This window comes from Vombatus ursinus, unplaced genomic scaffold, assembly GCF_900497805.2.
Source record: "Vombatus ursinus unplaced genomic scaffold, bare-nosed wombat genome assembly UNPS02015175.1, whole genome shotgun sequence".
In the NCBI taxonomy this organism is placed as follows: domain Eukaryota; kingdom Metazoa; phylum Chordata; class Mammalia; order Diprotodontia; family Vombatidae; genus Vombatus; species Vombatus ursinus.
In genome coordinates, this window is record NW_020954953.1 from 8,647,974 (window position 1) to 8,670,880 (window position 22,907).

The 22,907-nt window shown below is 37.2% G+C and overlaps 1 protein-coding gene across 1 annotated transcript in view; it reads left to right on the forward strand.

Annotated features, from left to right (window-relative positions):
- The window catches only part of LOC114031529 (cation-independent mannose-6-phosphate receptor-like), a 142,396-nt gene extending 127,712 nt beyond the window's left edge, over positions 1-14,684 (forward strand). The window contains exons 42-48 of the mRNA XM_027846659.1: positions 772-886; positions 3,314-3,460; positions 4,453-4,640; positions 5,758-5,944; positions 10,314-10,463; positions 11,382-11,451; positions 12,110-14,684. Of these exons, the coding sequence (XP_027702460.1) occupies positions 772-886; positions 3,314-3,460; positions 4,453-4,640; positions 5,758-5,944; positions 10,314-10,463; positions 11,382-11,451; positions 12,110-12,526 (1,274 nt within the window). The 3' untranslated portion in view covers positions 12,527-14,684. The remainder of the gene's footprint in view (positions 1-771; positions 887-3,313; positions 3,461-4,452; positions 4,641-5,757; positions 5,945-10,313; positions 10,464-11,381; positions 11,452-12,109) is intronic.
- The last annotated feature ends 8,223 nt before the right edge of the window (positions 14,685-22,907 follow it).

A 22,907-nucleotide genomic window follows, 5' to 3' on the forward strand; every position in this document is an offset into this window, starting at 1 on the left:
TTTATGTATTTTACTTTATTTCACTTAAAAACATTATTCTGAGAAGAGGTCCATGGGTTTCACCAGCCTGATAAATATGTCCATGGCAGTAAAAAGGTTAAGAACCCTCCAGTATTTGTATTGAGGTTTGGATGGTTGTAATCAGAGAAGCTCACTTTAGTGTAAGCAAATTTAGATTAGGAAGCATAGATACCACTGTAAGTGAGGCTCACATATGTATTATCCAGTAGAGCAGGGATGTAATGCAGATTAAATGTTTTATGTAAATCTGAAAAAAAATGTGATTCGTTAATTTGTCAAGACCATTAAAGCTGGACCTTTTTCAAAGAGGCATCAAATAATCATAGCCAATAGAGAATGTTGTAATTTTTTAAATAAAGAAAGGCAGAGATTTTAGGTTTTTAACATATTGCATGCATTTAGAGAATATTTGAACTCAGTTCAGATCATTGACGTGAACCTTTTCTCTATATAAATGAATGAGTCAAGGACCACATGTTAAAAATAGTTTAGTTCCCCAAGATTCTTCAAAATGAAGAATCAATTTTTGCATCTTTAGTAAATATTTCAGTATGGTATAGTGTTGTAAGAGTTATTAGTATTATGTTAAGTGGGACTTTTTAAACTTAAATATTAGGCAAGTGGTTATGAAGTTTCTCTTTAGCATACCAGAATTTTGTTTTGGACTTTAGTATTGTATATATTTCACTAAAATCCTTTTTCTTCAGTGTACTAGAAATATTGTATAATTAAATTATTTATGTATTGCAGGTGACAAAGTCCTTGTAACTTATTCAAATGGCTATGAGTGCAGGCGAAATAAGACTGCAACCACAGTTATAGAGCTGAAATGTGCGAAGACAGTTGGCAAGCCCACGCTGAAAAGGTGGGGATTGCTTTGATTTGAATTGTTTATCAGAATAAGATTGTGGAAATTGTATACTGACAAGAATTTTCTCAGTAATTCTGGACCCAAGGCAGCTGGGCCCAGAAAATAATAAATCTTATAATTTTATTTCTGTAAAATATTTTATACTTTGTGAAGTTTATCTAGTTCATATCTAGACATATTAGGCACCCCCCGCCAAAGTTCTGGGTGTGAAGGCACGTGTTGCTTAAATAACTTTTGTGAGAAATAAAGTTTCAAACCCTGGATTTAATTAGGAAATATGCACAAAAGCTGTGTGTAGGAAAGCACCTCAGGTTCAAATCCTACCTCTTATACTACCAGTGCTTAGCATAGAGCCAGTAGCGCATAGTAGGTGCTTAATAAATGCTTGTTGACTTGATCTGACCTTTGTGACACTGGGCAAGTCACTTAACTTCCTTGGGTCTCAGTTTTTTTCTTCTGTAAAATAGGTAACATGGCCTCTGAAGTAGCTCCTAGCCTTATATCTGTGATACTGTGTTGAAGTGTCAGTGGGGCATTGAGGCAGAGAGTTCTTTTAGGTAATTAATGATATGATTCTCTAAGCTTACTGATCTATAAAATGAGAGAGCTGGACTAGAAATAGATTGCTTTCCAATTCTTCCTCTATGATCCTATGAGTTTTATGTAGATCATGCACAGTTCTATATACCTAGCTCTTGTCTTTCTCCTGAGCTCCAGGCCTATGATACCAGCTGCATATTGGACATTTCCCATTAGATGATTGGCATCTCAAAATCAACATTCTCAAGGCAGAACTCATGTTTTTCCCAAACCCACCCCATTCCTCTTCTTAATATCTTTATTTTTGTTAAGGGCACCATCGTCCAGTCTCTCAGGTTCATAATTTTACAGACATCTCTAACTCTTACTTTCTCTCCTCCCCTACTCCTATATCCAATCATTTGTAGATTGGATAAATAAAATAAACAAAAAACCAAGCATTTATTAAATGCCTACTGTGTTCCAGGTTCTGGGGATACAAAGACCAAAAAAAAAGTTGTTCCCTACCTTCAATAAGGTCACATTCTATCAGGGGATACACACATGAGTATAAACTAAAATACATACAAAATGAATACAAGGTAATTTTTTTATGAGGAAGATACTAGCAGCTGGGATTTGGTGGAGGTGAAAGTGGGAGTAGGGGAAGAATTACAAAAAGTCTGACGTAGGAATCGGTGTTCCCTATTTCCTCAAGGATCCAATACAAATTCTTTCGTTTGCCATTTAAAGTCTTTTGTGGCCTGTTTCCTCTATCTTTATTTAGACATCACTTCACTTACTCTGGAGTTCAGCCAAATTAGCTTTCTTGCTTGTCTTTGTAAACTATATTTCATCTCCTGTCTCTGTACCTTTACAAAGGCTATCCCTTATGCCTGGAATATATTCCCTGTTCACCTCTGCCTTTTAGAATCACTAACTTCTTTTAAAGCTTAGTTTAAATGCTGCCTCTTACATGAAGAAGTCTTTCTTGATTCTTTGTAGCTAGGATTGCCTGTCTCCCCATCCTCTAAAATCACCATGTATTTACTTTGAATAAGTCTTATATAGTCTTAAGTATGCGCATGTACAGACTGTATCTGCCAATAAAGTATAATTTCCTTGAGGCCCTGGACTGCTGTAGGGTTTTTGTCTTTCTCTTTACAGTGCCTGGTACAGAGTAAGTACTTAAATGCTTTTTGAATGATTGATTTACCATGTATGAATTGTGTCAAAAGGAAGTTGGCCACCAGAGGGAGTATGTTAGCTAATGTTTGTGTGTCTTTGCTTCCAAGAAGCTGGAAAAAGTAAAGTCAAATAACTTGAGGTTGCCATGCCTTGAATTTCTGTGGGTTTGGGAAAGGGAAAAATTAAGAAACTGGGAAAGAATTAAACAAATTCAAAGGATTCAAATTTCTGAAAAGTTTGCAAAAACCAAAACCAAAAATTCTAAAAGCAAATAGACTTTATCTTTTAAATTTTGTACTACTTTAAAAATTTTAAGATATGTATTTTAATAGTTTTTTAAAATGTTTGCATATTTTATAATAATGCCATCATACTGGGTGGTCTCTTTCCCTAAATACCTCTTACTTTTACAGCAGAGATATTGTGTCACTAAGAGGTTTTAACAATCTATCATTAATTTGACTTCATTTTGATGTCAAAGTTATGAATTGGCATAGGAAACTTTGGAGATTGTCTGGGAGCATTAGTACGTGAAAGGGATATGATGACGAAAGACAATTCTGTGCCTGAACACTGAGAACTGACTTGTTGCTTAGTATGTTTTTGAAAACAAATGTTTGATTTAGGCATTCAATAAACTATATTTTAAGAGTCAACAATCCCCAAGGATAATGTGATCATTAGAGTTCATGATATATTCATTCTCCTTTATAGGTTTGATAGAGAGAGCTGTACATATTACATTATGTGGGAAACTCGAGCAGCCTGTGCAGTGAAGCCACAGGAGGTGGAAATGGTGAATGGGACCATCATCAATCCTGTCAATGACAAGCGTCTCAGCCTAGGAGATATTTATTTTAAGTAAGTAAAATATTTTTCTTTTGAGTACCAAAATGTGTTTAAAATTAAACCACTAATTCACCAGCATGGAGCAAAGCAAGATAAATTTAGTGTTGTGTTTTAGTTACTGTAGCTAGGGGTAGTTATATTTTCTCTTATTATGGGAGAAAGCATCACTGAACTATTAAGTCTAACACCAAAGATGGTGAATTCTTCAGTGTGCAAAATTTTCCCCCTCTTTTCCTCCCTCCTTCAGTTTTTTTAAAAATAAATTTTATTGATATCTTTTGTTTTTATATCACCTAAATTCACCCCACCCCCTGCCCAGTCTTTTCCTCTCTCCTCAGAGAACAATCTCATATAACAAAAATATTTCCCTTAGTAGAATTGAGGAACAGAAGATTTTTAAAATAATCTGTCGCATAGTCTATTGGGATGCTAGAAGAAGAGGATTAATCCTTTATGCTTAATAGTTCATAGAAAATTTTTATTTCTGTGGTCTATTTTGGTCTGAGATATTAGTCTTCTGGAGTTAATTAACAATGGTCAAAGCACTGGCCAGAGTGAGGGAAGAAAGAATATAAATAACATTTGCCAAATATATTTAAGGCTCTAAAAATGGTCATGTAGTGACAATGCTAGCACATTATAAGTAACCTCATGCTTTCAGAGAAATGTTTTGGGTAATATGTTTACCATGGTGCTATTTACCTCTTCCTCCAAGCGTAGAAAAGGCAAAATGAAGCGTGTGGCTCTGGAGCTATCTTTTTCTATTTTGAACTTTCATTAGGAGGAACAGAGGTATCCCTGAAGCTGGTCACGAAAGAACAAACTACCAAGTTTGGACAAAGTTGTAAGACATAGCAACCTGTAAAGATTCTTGGTCATATGCTGAACTGTCCACAACCATTGTATGCTTCTTAACAAGACTAGAAGGCATCCCCTGTGGTGTGGTTGGTGTGGTTTTTCAGCAATTAGAGAGGCTATAATGATATATTTTGTTTTCATTTCAGGTTATTCAGTGCCTCTGGGGATATGAGACCTAATGGGGATGCTTATATGTATGAAATCCAGCTTTCTTCTATCACAAATTCAGCAAATCCATTGTGTTATGGAGCTAGTATATGTCAGGTTAAAACAAATGATCAACGCTTTGGTAGGCAAGTTGGATCTTCGGATAAAACTAGATATTACATTCAAGGTAATTACTCTTAATCTTCTCAATATCTTCTCCCCAAAATAGGTTTAAAGTCTTAAGTGGATTCTGTTCTCTCTTAATTTCTCATTAAACCTGTGAACTAGAATTATAATACTTAATAAAGACTTTGCTATTGACACTAATGTAATATGTTCAGAAGAAAACTTGTTTATCAGCAAATCAGCCAGCTCTGTAGCTAATCTAAAGTGTATTTTATGTGTAGGCTTATACGTTTCCCTAGAGGAAAAGGGATGAAAAAAAATATATTTTTGTCAGGTTATTTATTGAAGCAGACATTATGTTTTGGCATTGATCCTATCACAGATAGCAGTGCCAAGTTGGATGGTCTAGAATAGGCACATTTTTTGGTTTCCAAAAAATGGAATAATGTTGGTACTACAGCTCAGATGACCTTAACAGGGTATTCACAGGTATCAATGCATATTTGAACACAATGCCTACTACAATTGAACTGGCTAGGGGTCTAGTGGAAAGGAATGTTTTTACTATATTTTTCTATATAAAATCTTAGAGTTGTATTGAATCTTAGTGAATGGTTTCAGCCATCTAATTTTATAGATGAGGCAATTGCAACTCAAGAGAAGCTAAGGGATTTGTCCCCAAGATTGCACAAGGCTAAGACTGGAAGCAGGTCTTGATTCCCATTCTAGTGGTCTTTTCCTATACCATATTTCTTTTTAATTTATTAAACATTGTCCAAGCTAATGTTAGGTTCTGGGGAGCATAGACAAAAAAATGACACAGTCTCTGCCCTGAAAGAGCTAACATGCCACTGAGTTCTAGATGATGGATTCCAAGCCTTGTTTTTCAGCCATTACTCTCCAATTACTGATGACATCCTGCAACAAACCAGAGTAGAATGTAATTTTGAAGGGTTGTAATTATAGCTGTGAAAAACCAATAGAGCTGGAAAACATGAAATGATGTCATCAGTTTTATACCTGGAATATACATTTCAGATGACTAGTGAAATAATATTTTAGTTTTATAAATTTTATTTTTTTTTATTTTGAATTTACACCACATAAAGTGAGCATAATGAAATTATTTTTGAAGGTTGTTATGGCATTTCAAATTGTGTGTTCCTTTCTCTTGGTAGATGATGACCTAGATGTTGTGTTTTCCTCTTCCTCTAAGTGTGGAAAAGATAATACGAAATATGTCTCTTCTACCATCTTTTTCCATTGTGACCCATTGGTGAAGGAGGGTATCCCTGAATTTAGTCATGAAACAGCAGACTGTCAATACCTCTTTTCATGGTATACCTCTGCTGTGTGCCCTCTGGGGTAAGTATAATTTTTTTTCTTTTTTTTCTCTGTAATTCCAGTTTTGTTAATTTTGAAACAAAAGTTGGTAAATAACTGAGCACCTACCATATGCAAGGCCCTGTGCTAGGCAATGTTGGAGGATACAAAAGAGAATAGAAGCTAGGTCTTTGTCCTAATCAATATAGCTACTATGGGACCTTGAAAGACCAGTAGGAATCTGTCCTCCTGACTGATCCTTGCTATTCAGTGTTACACAAACATGTGGGATAGGGATACTTTACTTTTATCGCTCCAGTTCACCCTTATCCATTTCTGTTCTACAATAAAAGTGCATATCAAGGAAGTGGGGGGATGCAGACCCCTTTTAGACTCCCCCAGACCCAAGATTGATAAAATTTTTCATATTTGTGATTGGATATGAATATGTGACAAGGAATCAAGTTTCACTTGCTACTTCTGATTGTTCCTGCTGTATGGTTACATATCTCATCCCAACTGCCCTGTCCCAAAGCTGACAACTTGCCTTACTATATCCAAGTCTTATTCTACATCCCACTCATTTCTAAAACTTATGAGTTGCTACCCTTGTTGATTCCTTCCAAGAATTACATGTATTATAAGGTATCATATGATAAATACCATAAATAAAAGTATAAATAAAAAAAATTTTCAGTGCATTAAGAATTCAAAGGATGAAGAGATTGCTTCCGAGAACCTGGGAAAATCAGAGATGGCTTAGTGGAGGAGAGGTAGTATTTATTTTGAACTTTGAAAGATAGGGTAGCACAAAGAAGAGATTATTTTGGGCAGAAAGAACAGTATGGACAGAGGTACTGAGATAGAAAAAGTCAAGGTATATTCAGGGAATGTCTAGTAGTCAAGTTTAAGTAATAAAGTATGTGTGTGTGTGTGTGGTGGGGAAATAAGGTTTGAATACCAATTTAAGGACTTAAGACATGGTTTGGGCAGTTGAAATTGTCAGAATTTTTGAGCTGGGGAATGGCATGATTAAGTTAAGATGGGATTCTTTAGGAAAGTTAATGTCAGTCACTATAGGATGAAACTTGAGGGAGGTAGAACCAGTTAGGCCTTCAAATGATTGGCACTGAAAACTTGGACCAGGTTGGTGGCAGTGGGACAGAAATGAAGGAAAGGAAATGAAAGAGAAGAGGGTTAAGTGTAAAGATTTCATAAAGGAAAACACAACAGGATTTTAGTGATTAACTCCTCTCCTTTCTTTACCATCCATATCAAAAGATGACCCCAAGTTCTTTACCTTGGGTAACTAGGAGAACAATGGTACCATTAGAAATCAGAAGAAGGTACTGGAATAGTTGTCTTTTTAGATATTCTGGAATCTACTTCCTATCTTGTATTCTCTCTGAATATGCTTCATACTTAAGAACTTCAAATATCTCATTTTATCAGTGTAATTACTCCCTTAAAAGATGAAGATTGCAACCTTTCTAGATATTAATGCAGTTCTCAAAATGTGGTCTGAGGACTCGAGGGAGTCCCTGAAATGCCTTTAGGGAATCCCTAAGGTCAAAACTATTTTCATCATGATACTGAAATGTTATTTGTCTATTAAACTGCTCCTCCCTTTTCCAACTACATATCTCTGTGAAACAGGATTTTATTCATATACTGTAACCAAAACAAAATATTTCAAAAGATTGAATGCAAAAGTAAGTATGAGAATCTAGTTGTCTTCTTTTAAGCCAGACGTTAGAGATTTGCAAAAATATATAAAACAATGCCACTCGTCTCACTAAATGTTTTTTGTTTTAGAAAATGTAGTTATTTTTCATAAAAAACACTATTTACATTAACATATAGTATAAGTTTTAATTTCTGATGTGGTAAGTAACAATAGCTGTATCCCACACAAATAAAAGCTCTTTGAGATCCTCAGTAATTTTTAAGAGAATCCTGAAACTATTTGAAAACTGCTGTTGCTGCTGCTGTTCTGAGTTTCTCTGTCTTTCCTAAGCTGGAAGTGCAGTAGCTACTCATGGGCTCAACCTCACTGCTGGTCAACTGGTTTGCCCCCCTAAACTGCCTGATCTGTCCTATCTTCCCTTCCCCCAACCCCCATGTTCCCAGGGGCTTACCATCTTAGTGATGCTGGACTTAGTGCAGATACCTGAGTGGTTTAACCCACTGAACCTCAGAACTCCTGAGCTCAGCTTGCCCAGGAACAGGGTCTATAGGCATGTGCCATCATGTTCAACCATGAATGTCTTTTGGTTTTTGTTTTTTTTTAAACCTCTTGTTTTTTAATTTATTTATTTTATTTTTTAGGCAATTAGGGCTAAGTGACTTGACAAGTCACACAGCTAGTAAGTGTCAAGTGTTTGGTCTGAGGCTGGATTTGAACTCAGGTCTTCCTGACTTCAGGGCTGGTGTTCTAGCCACTGTGCCGCCTAGCTGTCCCCATGAATGTCTTTGTGAGATGCTCTGACCAAAACCTTCATTATCCAGTTGTCAATCTGGCAATGAGTTGCTCCGAACTCCATTAGGCTGGTCTTTGGACAACAGGCATACATTTTGTTTCCAGACTATACTTATTGAAGCCTTTCCATCTTAGTAGGATTTATTGGAAGTGTGCTCTGTTTACAAAGCCTCCAAAAGAGTGATTTATACATACCATCATGAAGCCTTAGAGTAGATCTTCAGTGGACTGCCAGCTTGACTTTTTTGGGGGAATCATGAAATAATTACAAAAAATGCTTTGAACTCTGTACAGGTAGGAGCAAAGGATTTAGAGATGGAAGGTACCTGAGAAATCATCTCACCCGATCCAAATGTTTTATATATATGTAGCCGAGACACAGAGAGATCAAGTGATTTTATTTGGGAAGTAGAAGCAAGATTTGAATCTAGGTCTTCAGACTCCGAATTCAATGATCTTTTCACAGTACCCTATTTCTTGTAGGAAATGGGGTTTTAAATGAGTAATAACTATGTGGATACCTGCTTTCTTTCGAGACTTCTTTCCTAATGGCCTCTAAACAGAATTTCTGAGCATACTTTGCTTTTTAGATTTAATTGTATAAAATTCTCCCTCTGTTGTAAACTGCAGTCTCTTGAGGATTAGAACCTTTTCGTTGTGCTCTGTTAATGCTGATGGCAGTAACTGCTTAGGCGACAAGAAATACCTTGGTACTTAGCATTCTCTTTTGCTGAGGCTTTCCTTAAGTGTTTAACAGGGAGAGTACCTTTCAACCCACAGGTATGGGTTGCAAATTTTTGGATGGTAGTTGTGTGGTCCTTGACTATAACATAATGGATTGATGTTTGTGAGCCAAATCAGACTGCCTTTGGGGATAGGGCAATGCTCAGGGAAACTAACTAGACATAAATACATAATATCTACAAAGAAGACATAAACACAGATAAGCATGATGCAAGGTATAATGTGTTAAGAGCAAAGTACCTGTAGAAGCAAATTTGAGGAGGAAAAGAGGATGCTTTCATCTGGGAGGAGCTATGTACTATGTAAACTCTGCTTTGAAGACAGAAAAAGATTTTAGCTGGGATAGATGTGGAGGAAAATTCATTCTAAGCATGGATGAAGGCCTGTGAACATGCGCAGGGGCTGGAGAGGACAAGTTAAGACTGGGGACCGGTTTCGTTAGAATATATGTGACTTGATTCAAATGAGTTCTCTGTTAGTTGAGGTCCAGTTTTCACACAAAATGAAACAGTCATAGGTGATTCAGTGTTTAACAAAAAGAGATTTATTTAGCTATAGCATAAAAAGACTGTTCAACCAGGATACTGAAGCTTTTATCTTGGGTAAACATAATCTCCTTGCCTCCATATGGAAATGTGTCTGGTCGGCAGGGCAAGGTACGGTGGCTGATATAGTCTTAAGGGCACTGAGTCCATGTAGTCCTTTTGGTGCCCGTCAGTGACCAAGAAACCCTCACATCAACGTGGCTAGATTCTATAAAGAAGCTGCTGTAAGAGAGGTGCCTTAGCCCCCTGGGAGAGTTAAGTCCCTGGACTGGCTTTATATTGCCTCTGGGAAAAACCTAACCCATGTGATGGAGGTAGGGGAAACCCTAGTAAATAATGGTCTTATCAAAATGTTAAAAGGGCTATAGTGAGAAATGAGGAAAGAAAGGTAGATGGAACCTAGAAAATGGAGAACCTTAAATGAAAAAATAAGGAATTTGTATTTTATCTGATGATAAGGGGAACCATGGAAGGTTTTTGAGCAAGGGAGTAACGTGGTCAGGCTTGTGCTATCACTTGGATACAAAAATTTCCTTTAGGAATCAAAATGAAGCTGTTGTGTAGAAATCCTTAGGGTAGAATTTTTAAAAAGCAGAACAAAAAATTTATATTGAAGTGATGTCACTGTTTCTCTTCCTCCTAGGATGGAAGTTATTAATGATCAAGATGAAGATGTGCTGAATCACAAGGGTCTCTCTGGAAGAAGCCAGGCTGTTGGGGCAATTCTTAGCCTGCTTCTGGTGGTCCTTACTGCATGTCTCTTGATTATGTTACTATATAAAAAAGAAAGAAGGTAAGGAGAAAAGAATTGGGGAGAAGGAAAAATGTATGATTTGGTTATTAGGTTTTGAGGTGAGAGCAGATGACAAATAAAATTCCTGGTAACATTCATGTAGGAATGTAGTGGGAACATCAGAGCTTTAAAATCTCTCTGGGCTGTTGATATATGTACAAAAATCCTTAAAATTTAAGATAATAGATTCTGTAGTTTCTATAATGAGGGTGTACTGATATCAACTCAGTGAAGCCAGAAATGGTTGACATGAAGAAATTTAGAAGTTGGACACTGTTGAGTCTGATTCACATCCCATTGTAGCTGTTGGTATCCTGCATGTTGGAAGTGATAGCTTTATGAACCACTTTCTTAATAGACCATTATTCCAATTCATTTTCAGCTTTTTTAGTTATCTTATCTGCATGTCTAAGACTTAAAAGGCATTAAACACCATCTTCTCCTTTCTAAACAAACAGCTTTTTGTTCAGATGGTTGTATGAGGTCTAGAAAAATGGGAAATCAGCACCTATTCAGTGATTAAAGGTTGTTGTGAGGATCAAATGAGATAGCATATGCAAAACTCTTTGCAAACTTCCAAGCATTATACAAATGCTATTATTTTAAAACTATTTATTGCTTGAAAATCTTAAAAAAAAACTATTAGTTTTTTAAAAGAAATACCTAGCAACATAGCCCTAGCACTCAAAGAAATTGTATTTGAAGATAATATAAGTATAAAATTGCAGTAAATACATTTGATAATGACATTGCTGTCATATGCCCCATCCTTTGAGGGGTTAACACAAAGCTGGGACCAGAACCTAGATCTCCTGGATACTATTCCTTTAGTCATTCTACCACACTATTCTGCTATTTCTTTTAAGAATAAAGAGAAGTTATTTACTCTTACCATCACAAATATGTATTTTTCCATAGGGAAACTGTCATGCATAGAATAAGCAACTGCTGTAAGAGAAGTTCCAACGTATCTTACAAATACACTAAGGTAATTTTCTAGACTACTATGAATAGAACTTTAGATTCTCAGATTTGAACACTTAAAGAAATTCTTCTTTCTCTAGTTTAATTGTACTTCATGCCACCCTCTTCTTCCCTCGATACTATACATACCTGTTATCCTAAATTATATTTTTTGCTAAAAAGGAAAAATTCTGTAAGATAGGTTCCTAATATATAGATCAGAACATGCATATTTTGACTGCAGGGATTCATGGGAGGCCCTCCAGGTGCTTCTGGCTTGGGCAAGAATAATGCAGACAAGTTATGAAAGGTGCTTTTCTCTTTTTCTTTCCCATGTGACGCACAAGGCTTGTTCAGGTGATGAATGTTTTGTTCAGACATTGCTGTGAGCTTTAAGCCAAAGTGCCACAACTCTTACTTGTGCTGGTCACACTGACCTGCTCTGACCCAGTCTTCAGTAGAAAGGGGCCAAGTCTTGCCCTTGCCCTTGCCCAAGAACTGCTGCCTTCTCCTCCCAATTAATAATGACTAGAACTAGAAGAATAGCATAGGAAGGAAGTGTTCTGACATTGAGAACACTTCATCCAATGTGGTGGGGGGAAAGAGGTTTAGAGGGGGGAATGCTGGAATTGTAAACAGGGTTTACATCATATGTTCTTGCTATGCTGCTGTTTTTTTGACAGGTAAACACAGAAGAAGAGGCAGATGAAAATGAAACAGAGTGGCTTATGGAAGAGATTCAGCTGTCAGCTTCAAGACCTGGAAAGGAAGGGCAAGAAAATGGCCACATTACCACCAAGTCTGTGAAATCAGATGCCCTAACTTCTCTGCATGCAGATGACCAGGACAGTGAAGACGAAGTCCTGACCATTCCTGATGTGAAAATTCATTTAGCGAGAGGCACACGGCCAGGAGGAACAGACAAGTTTAGAAATCTACAAAGGAAGACATTCAAGCATGGAAATGATGACACAGTTGGTTTGCTTAAAGGAGAGAAGGAAAGAAAAGGAAAACCCAAGTCAGGACAGCAGAAAGCAATGGATTTTGCATATTCCATGTCATTTCATGATGACAGTGATGAAGATCTGCTCCATGTCTAAAACTCCCTCTCGTGCCTACAAGAGAAAATTTATTAGTGGGACAGAAAAGCATCTCCAACCAAATATGAAGACTTCACAACTTGATGCTTCTATAATTTTTGCCTTTAACAAGAACTCATTCGAAAGGGAAGAAGCTTTTGTACTGGTGACGGGGAGAAGGGGAATGATGGCTTAGCTTATTCCTGTTTGTTTACAGGTGATGGAAAAGTCATTGCCTAAATTAGCCAGATAATGTCGGTCCTCTGATTCCAGGGTTCTGTCCATGTCTGCATTTAGAAGCATAGCCATTAGAAGCTTATTAGCTCTTATTTAGTACAAATATACTCCCAAAAGGCAGGGTTTGATTTCAATGAAGGGGAAAAAAGCCCTGACACTTTAGACCATTTAAGATACTTGATTATTAGCATTTTAATTCTCTCTCCACCCCCTATTTATTGACTTTGACTACTCAGGTTTGCTGAAATAACAGTAAAAATTTCTTCCTGCCGGCAGGGGGGTATTCTATTGATTCACCCATTGTAGGAGAAAGAAAAGGTGTTAATCCATATGCTGGGATGGTCTGAGGTAAAATTTTTGGACCTGGTGTATCATTTATCCCTTATGTTTAAATATTTCATTTCTGGACTTTGGATTTTTTTTTTTTAAGAAACAAAATGTTCTTTGGTTTCTTGGGTGCTTCAAAAGGTTCACATTTTGTATATGGCTTTAGCCAAAAACAGCTGCTGCTCTTTGCATGTTATTCTTGGTCCTGGTCATATGAAGCAAATCTATCAGTATTTTGCTAGACTTCTGGTGAACCCAAACAACTGACCCAAAGATTGATTTCCTATGGAGTTGAGACTTGGTGCCATACCACAGAAAATAACCAGGTTTCTCAGGATTGTGGGTATAGGTCATCTCAGTATCATCTTTACTGTCTGTCTAATCTTATTTTTTAAAGAAAAAGAAAAAAAGAACTTTGTAAACCATCAGACCTACAGAAGCCTTAATTTGCACAATGTGTATCTTTATGGAACTAATTGCATGAAAAATGATGGGCCAAAATCTTATCAGTAGTATCATACTTCAATTCATCCTCTATTTGGAGGTCATAATTATTACTTATAGTGTTGCCTCTGTAGAGTGAAAATTATGGCATTCTTCCTCTAGCTCTTAACTCCTTTCTGGAAGTGTTTGTTGAATTATCTTCAGGGGGATTAACCTGATGTTGTAGAATTGTATATAGATATGTGGTATTCAAATTCTTAAAAACAAATAGAAAAAGCAAAGTCCCCTGGTTTGGCTGGCTTACTTGGTTTCAACGTGAGTGTATTTTTAAAGGTTGATTTCTCTCCCCATTTTCCAATAAAATTTACTGTAATATAAATAAAGTATTCTGCAATTTCAATAAAAGATAAATTATTAATTTGGTACTGCAATTTATTCCCCTTAGTGGAGAGAGAACTTCTAAAACTTTTATCTTAAAAGAAAAATGCTTTTAAGATACTGTGTTTTAAATGTAAAGTGTTCTGACTCTAACTTATATGAGTCTTGGTTTTCTTGATGCTATTTTCTCTGTAGAAGGGTACCAAATCCTGACCTGATCAGCTCCCTTTCCTTCTTTCATTTCCATCTGATCCATCATAGTTCCAAGATAACAGATCTCTTTATGTTTCTAATTTCCCAAATGGTGACCTGGAATCCCAGACAAATAACAGTACAGTGGGACTATACCGAATTTAATAGAAGCAGTCATTAAAAATGAGTAACAGTGATATGAAGGAAAAGTATAAAATGTAGGGTTTCTTTTTTTTTTTGGTCTGAGGAGGAGAGACTGGTTTTAAATCAAGAGTGAGTATATTAACATTAAAGCAAAATTAATACAGTCTACTAAAAATTGACTCAAGTAAATTTTATTTTGAGACTATGCTATTTTTGATTTTATAAATCCTTAAAGGAGCTGTCATTCTAATTAGTAACTTTGAGTATTGCTAGGATAAGCTTAAAAGAGTGTTACATATTCAAAGTATATGAAGAACTAGTAACTAGAAAATGATAGAGGAACGTGGGTAAAAATGTTACATTTTTCTCTTCTTCTCTATAGCCAGCATTAGGGTAAATGCTTGAATTGTATTTATGTTTGTAGGATTACTTGAATTTTTTTCCCCTTTGTTTCAGGTTAAGGGAAATATATGTATATTTTAAAAATAAATATTAGATGCTTTTAATTTTATTTTTTATAGATACCTTCTGTTTTTATATCACATTTATTTCCAAATATGTCCCTGGTTCTTCTTGCTCCCACTCATTAAGCCATCTTTTTAAATAAAGGTTAAAAAAAGAAGAAAGGAAAAAAGTTCAGCAAAACAAATGAATACCAGACCAGATCATTTCAAATATTGACTTCTCTAAGTTCATCCTCTCTCTGCCCTAGGTTCTTATTGTAGACTCTGAATCAGAGATAATTTACCCCTTAGCAAAAGATTGGAATGCCTTTTCTGTACATTTCTACCCTGCTGATTGATATTGTTTCACTTTTACCCAGTGGATTTGTTTAGTTTGCTTAGATAAGAGAAACATAGTTTGATTAGATTAATTTAACTTTTAGAATCTCATTAGCATTCATATACTTAGACACCTCTGATACTATAAAACCAAGGCTAGTAATCAGTGGTTTAGTTCCTTATAGTCATTAAAAGCAAAGGGAAGGAAAGAACTTTGGGATCTTATTCTTCTAGCTTTCAGGAATATTTACCTCAAGATGGAAAGATAACTTGAATTCAGAGGCTTAATCAATACAAGAGATCTAGGATGTGGTTTCTGGGTTGACATTTCAGTATCTTGTTCAAGGACTTAATAGAATAATTTTGCTCTATTAAGAAATTTTCATATTTTGTTTTTTTCCACTTGTGATTTGTAAGACGTTTGCTGCATCCTTAATTATAATTTTTACTGTTGTGAGTTCCCCTCCCCCAAAAATCTACTTTTAATAAGGCTTTTGAGATAGTTTTAAATGTTGTAAAATGAGGCTATTACTATATATTCATTTGTTATTTCTGTAGGACTTGGTGCTGCATAAAATATCTAGAGATACTAAAGCAACAGCCTTGGTTATGTGACTCATCCAGAAAACTGGAGAATGGGGCCAATTACACTTCAGCTTGTAGACAGAAGTCTTCTTATAAGTATTTTAAAGCAACTGAAGGTTCAATTGTATTTTCAAATGTTTAGAGAAATAAAAGTTTGGTCCCTTTCCAGACACAAACTGATTTAAGCAGGTTAGGGAATTACTGAGTTTGATTTATAAAGATTTTAAGGAAAAATTGTTTTGAAACTTCCCCGGGGGCAGGATAGCTTTTTCTGGAGCTGTACTAGAGAAAAGTAAGCCTGGAGAGCTTGTAATGTCCAACCTATAGGTGGCTTTCTGGGAAGTTAGAAAAAGGCCAAAGGTCCCAGGTTTTTTCCTGTATCTGTGAGCCAACTCATAGGTCAGAGAAAAGGGCACTCAAAAAAAGCCAAAGCTGAGCCTTAGGGGAAAGACTGTTTTACTTTAATTTTTTTTTCTATATTATTTCAGTATAACTTTGTAAAGTATAGTAGAAATTAGTTATGTGGCTATTTTAGTTTATTTCTTTAGAAAAAGCAATGAAATGTGTTTTAAAGCAAATACTATAATCAGTAAAGAAGCATTCATTAAGCATTTATTATGTGCCAGGTGCCATGTTAGTTCCAGAGAATATAAAGACAAAAATGACAACCTCTGCTCCCAATGGCTTTATGTTTTATCAGGGGAGACATCATAAATTCATAAATATATACTATATGTATGAAATAAATACAAAGGAGCTTGGGGAAAGAGGCTGAGGGTTCAGCAAAGACCTCATGGAGAAGGTGATATGAGCTGAGCTTTGAAAGAAGTGAGAGATTCTAAGAGGCAGAGGTGAGGAGAGAGTACACTCCAGGCGTAAATGCAAAGGTGTGGAGTCAGGAGACAAGAGTTTTGTATGGGAAGTCGAGAAAGGAGTCTAATTTGGTTGGACCAAAGAGTACATGAAGGGGATTGATATATGATAAAGCTGGAAAGGTACGTTTAAAAAGACGTTCTTTAGTAAGAGAAGCAGCATATAATGTAGGGCAAAGAATGCTACACTGGGAGGCCTAATCCCAGTTCTGTCATTAACCTGGTGTATGACCTTGTAGGTTAAGGCAAACTTCAGAAGCCTAAATTTTCTTTAATCACAGAATTAACTACAGAATCTGTAATATCTTCCACCTCTAGTTGTCTGTAATTGTGTAACTGACACTTGTCCTAATTCAATGTCATAAAAAAAAAATAAACCAACTACTTCACCATTTGACTGTGATCTTGGGCAGGGTACTTTTGACTTTCTTGAATTTTTTCCCCTTCAGTAAAATGGCAATACTCTGGGGCTAGGTGGCACAGTGGATTGAGTATTGGGTCTGGAGTTAGGAAGATCTTAGTTCAGATGCAGCCTCAGATACTTGCTGTGTGTGGAGGAGAGTAAAATGTAAAAAGACTGGAAAGATAGGCAGGGGCCAGGTTGTGAAGGACTTATGAGAGTGTGAAATGGCCTTTATTTTTGATCCTGGTGGTAATAGGGTAACTCATTGGAGTTTATTTGGTAGGGGGTAACATGGTCAGAGCTGCACTATAGGGAAATCACTTTGGCAGCTGAGTGGAGAATGGATGGGAGTAGGGAGAGATGTGAGGGAGGGAGACCAATCAGAAAGCTAAAATAGTAAAGGCATGAAATGATAAGGGCTTCTACCAGGATGATGGCTGTGTGAATGAAGAGAAGGGAATATATTCAGGAGATGTGAAGGCAGAAACGACCAGATGTGGCACCAAATTTGTGAGGGTAACAGAAGAATCAAGGATGACACTGAAGTTGTCATTGCAGATTGGCTAGAAGGATAGTGGTGCCCTTCATAGTATTAGGAAAGTTGAGAAGAGTCAAGGACCTGGGAGGGAAAGCCAATGTTTTGAACATGTTGAGTTTGAAATGCATATGAGGCATCCAGGCTGAGGTGTCCAAAATGTTTTGTTTTGTTTTGTGGGACTGGAACTCGAGAGAAATTGGGGTTAGATGTATAGATCTACAAATCATCTGCATAAATATGAAAATAGAACTCATAACAAGAGAAAAGAGTCAAGGACAGGGCCTTTGGGGACAGCTATGGGTAGTGGGCATGACCTGAATGAAGATCCAGTGAAGGAAATTGAGAAGGAGCCACCAGAAAGGTGGAAGCACCAGGAGAGATCAGTGTCACAAAAATGTAGAGCCTCGAAGAGCATATCTAGAAGAAGAGATGATTTAACAGTGTCAAAGGCTACAGAGAGGTCAAGAAAGATGAAAACTGAATAAAGACCATTAGGTTGGCAATTAAGAGATCATTGGTGATTGTCTTTATTATTTTCAGCACTTAGTCAACGTAAGCAGATATAAAAGGAAAATCACACGATCTTTGTTGTAAACTAAAAAAGCCTAAAGAAAATGAATTTTGCATTCCTGAACCACTGAGGGTCATGGTTATACCAAATTCATTCCACAAACATAGTGCATACCTGTTGGATGCAGAGCACTGTGTAAAATAATATGAGTAACAAATAGAAAATGCAGGAGGTTTTCTGAAGCATAACTCACATTTATATAGCACTTTAAAGTTTACAAAGAGCTACTCCTGTAGGAGAGGAAAGACAGACATGAATCAATTCCTATTCTAAACTATCCTACAATTGGCTGACAAAAGTATTTTTCCTAAAGTGTAGGTCACATCCCTTCTCAATAAACCAGAGGCTCCCTGTTATCTCAATGATCAAATATCAAATGCTCTTTGGCATTTAAAGCCCTTCATAGTCTGCACCCTATCCACCATTCCTCTCTTCCTAAACTTCCCTCCATGTACCCTTCCATTCAAGTCATACTGCCCTATTTGCCACCTTCTCATATGAGGTACTCCATCTCATCTCCATGCCTTTGTACTAATGTTCCTAGGCCCAGAATGTTCTTCCTCCTCATCTCTACCTTTTAGAATCCCTAACTTCCTTAAAGACACCTCAAACTTCCACCTAATGCAGAAAGCCTTTCTCAAGCCCCACAGGCATCTAGAGCCTTGTCTTCTAAGACTACTTTGTAGAGACTTTGTATATGTATGTTGTATGTAGCTATTTACTGACGTCTTGTATCCCCAATTAGAATGTAAGCTCCTGCTTGAATGGTACTATTTTTGACTTTCTTTGTATTTCTAGCACTTAGAAGAGTGCCTGGTGCATACTGAGCTCTTAATAAATGCTTGTTACATGTTGTCATTTTTGTTTTTGTTTTTCAGCAGTGACTGACTCATTGTCACCTCATTTGGGGTTTTCTTGGCAGATACTCAAGTGATTTGCATTTTCCTTCTCCAGCTCATTTTAAAGATTAGGAAACTGAGGCAAACAGGGTTAAGTGACTTACCCAGGGTCACACAGCTAGTAAGTGTCTGAGGTCAAATTTGAACTCAGGTCCTCTTGACTCCAGGCCTGGTGCTCTATCCACTGCGCCACCTAACTGTCCTGCTTGTTACATAGTAAGCTCTTAATAAATGTTTGTTGATTGATTAGATGGAAAGCTTAGTCAAATTGAGAGCATTCCAGGAGTGGGAAAAGCATGATAACATGTGCAAAACAGGGGAAGGAACAACATATATAGGGCCGTAGGAATGGAACTGACTAGAGAGGGTTTGCATTTGGTAGTAGAGTTATAATGGACACTTTGAGAAGAGGAGAATGACATCTCTTACTTGGCAATACTCATAACACTGGCTAAAATGTTGGCTTACTTTTCTGCTTTTTTTTTTTCCAGTTATTCTGCTTTTTCCCAGAATGTGCTTATCTACCTTTCCATTAGCTCAATTTGTGGGAATAAGACCAAGAAATTAAAACAAAACAACAACAAAAGCAAAGAAAAATGGCTTCACTTTTGCAATTTGCTGATCTCGAATCAATAATTTGTCCAGACAAATCTACATGTAAATAAATGTTGGCAAGTTGCTTGGTCTGCAAAGGTATGATTAGGAAGGATAACTCTTGGAATGCTGTATCAATCAATCCAGCATTTATTATGCTTCCTATATTCAAAACACAAGGGTTTACAAATACAATGAATGAAAAATCCGTACTCAATAAAATTATCTTCTAATGTTGGAGGCAAGTACCATATGCTAAATAAATATCAAAATATATTCAAATAAATACAAAGTAGTTTGGGGGAAAGGGCACTAGCAATTGGAGGATCAGGAAGGGCGTGAGTAGAAGTCAGTGCTTGAGCAGCCTTTCCACCATTGAAAGGCATGAGGATGATAGATGGCGGTCGTGCAAAGGAGAGAACAGGCCAGTTTTGTGGCATCACAGAGTGCAAAAAAAGAGTACTTTTATGTTATATATTCAATCCTGGAGTCAGCAGGGAGTTAATGAGGTTTAGTGACAGATTTGTGCCTAAGGAAAATTACTTTAGCAGCAGCACTTAAGTTAGACTGGAGTGGTGAGAGTCTTAAGGCAGGGACACCAATTGGGAGGGTGTTGCAACAATATATGCTGGAGGTAATAAGAGATGAAACCACAGTGATGACTACATGAGTAGAGAGAAGGGGTCAGAGGAGTAGAAACAGTAAGATTTTGCAATTGATGAATATCTGGAGTGAGAAGTTGGTGATATTGCTGGAGTTACAAACACGGGAGACTAGGAGAATTATGCTTCCTTCAGCAGAAAGAGGGAAGTTAGCTGGGGAAGGTGGAGGTGGAAGGGTGCAAGAAGAGGAATGAATTTTATTTTGGAAATCATGAGTTTGAGATGTCTCTGGGATGATCAGTGTGCAATGTCCAATAGACAATTGGTGATATGATTGGGTTTTAGTATGTGTAGATCTGTGAGTCATCTACAAAGAGATGTTAACCCCTGGGAGTTGATGAGGTCACAGAGAGTTTAGAGAGAGAATGGGTGCCTAGGATTGTAATTAAGGGGTATAATATGGAGGATGAACCAGGGAAAGAAATTGAGAAGGAGCAGTCAGGAGGAGAACCAGGAGAAAGTACAGTTTATAAAAAACCAGAGAGGAGAGAGTGTTCAGGAAGAGAGTGGTCAATAGCGGCAAAAGCAGCCAATAGGTTGAGAAGAATGAAGACTCAGACCTCCAGAAAGGGTTTAGGAGTGAATGAGAAGAGGTGAAGTGGAGACAACAAATTCAGGTAGTTTTTTTTTTAATAGGAGTTTGAGAATAGGAGAGATAGGATAGTGGGGTTTGATGAATTTTAGGATAGGGAAAACCTGTGTTTGAATGGAGTAGGGAAGAGATGTATGCATGTAGTGCATATAATGCAGTGGTAGCTCTGAAGAAGTTGGAGATTAGAGAGAAGTGTGAAATTGAGATTGTGATCTGCGGGAAAAGAAACAAGGAGATGGGATCAAGGACACAGGTAGAGGAGTTGAACTTGGCAAGGAAAATGGACCATTTCATTGTCAGACACTGGGGTAAGGGAGGAGAGTGATGATGCCAAGGGGTTTTGAAATGGAGCGGGGGAGAAAAGTGAGTTCATGTCAACTTGTCTCAATTTTCTAAGCGAGGCAAGAGTCAAGGTTTTCAATGTTGGGGAATACTAGCAGCAGGGGCAAGGAGGAAGGTTGGAAAAGGTTTGATGAGAGAAGAAAAGATTTGGAGTATATTCTGTGGGCAGTGAGTTAGAGAATCAATTGAGAAGGAATAAAAGGATTGCGTTGCTGCAAGAAAGGGCCACTTGAAGCTGGGTAATATGGAAATGGTACTCTAGTATCTTTGCCAAGAAGACCCCAAATGGGGTCATGAAGAGTCAGACACGACTGGACAACAACAATATTGTAAATTATAATTGTGAATTGAAAACTAGCTGCTAAGACTTTGGTCTCTTTTTCTTGAGAAATGTATGGATTGGAATAGAAAGAGGGGAAGAAACTGAAGATCTGGTTATTACTTGTAACACATAAAAACAGGACACTTGCAATCCTCAGTGGCTTTCCAAGCAAGAAATATCAAAGGGCACATTCCACTCATGTCAGCACCTTTAGTACCCAGTTAAAAATGACAGACATTTAATATCCCCAGTGTGTTATTTGTTCAGTCTAAAGTGCTTTTGAAGACACACTCATAGAGCTAGAAGGGAAGTCTAGTTCAGAGGTCTGGCTAGAGGTCATCTAGACTAATTCTTCATTTTACAGATGAGGAAATCAAGGCCCAGAAAGGCTAAGTGACTTCTCACAGGTCACACAGGTAATACTGACCTAGAGCCTAGATAAAAAGTTGAGTTCAGTGGCAACTCTCCGAGTCTTTCCACTGTACCACATTATCTTTAGATTTGATACATGTTACAGAGCAGTGTTGCCAAAAGCTGAAATCTTTCAAGAACTATGGCTTTTATAGACTCCTAGAGTCTTAGAATATAGAATCTTAAATTCTGGAAGGTTTAAAAGTTTTTTCTTTAAGCACTGTAAGACAGATCTCAAAGATTAAAGTAATAATTCTCAGGTTTGTGGTTTTTTTCCTCTTTATTGGAAAAGAAATTTTATTTCAGTTCAATGAATGGAAATGTGGAGTTGAAACACCAACTCAACACCTACAGCAGCAGAAGGATAAGGTACTTACATAATACTCATCTGTCAGTTTTGACCCACTGTTTGTCAGCTCCCTTGTGTATGCTCATGTGATGGGACAGCCTGATTGTGTGTCCTTCCTACTGCTTGGGGGGGGGAAGCAGTTATCTAGGCAGAATAATACCTTCTAATAAACAAATATCAAAAACTTTAGCACTTAGTGACAAATAGAGATTGTGTCTCAATGGTTACTTAGCATCCTACTCAAAAACCTTCGGTGGGTCCCCATTGACTATGCCATAAAATTGAGGTGCATTAGACCGGCTTTTAAGGCCTGCCACAACCTGCTTTCTGCCTCCCTTTCAGTATATATTTTTTAACATTACTCCTCATTACATACTTAGTACTTCACCAGTCTAGACTACTCTCTCTTCTCTGAATTTGTCTTGTCCTCTCCTGCGTTGCATTTTCACAAGTCATTCCCTTCTCCCTGAAGCAGCCACCCTAATTTCTGAAAACTTAAATGAAATTCTCTTTCTTCCATGCCCACTATCTGTTCCATAAGGGGTTTCCTGACCCACCCCTCTCTCCCTCTGAATCCCCCTTTACATTCTGACTCTTCATCTACATATAATCATGTTCCAACTTGTTTTGGGCTGTTTGTGCACATCTGCGATATGTGATATTTATGGCTATCTTGAATACCCTCCCTCTTCCAAACCTAAACCTAATTCCTTACCCTGGCCCCCCCCCCCAGGTTCCAAAAGCTTTATCATAGCCCC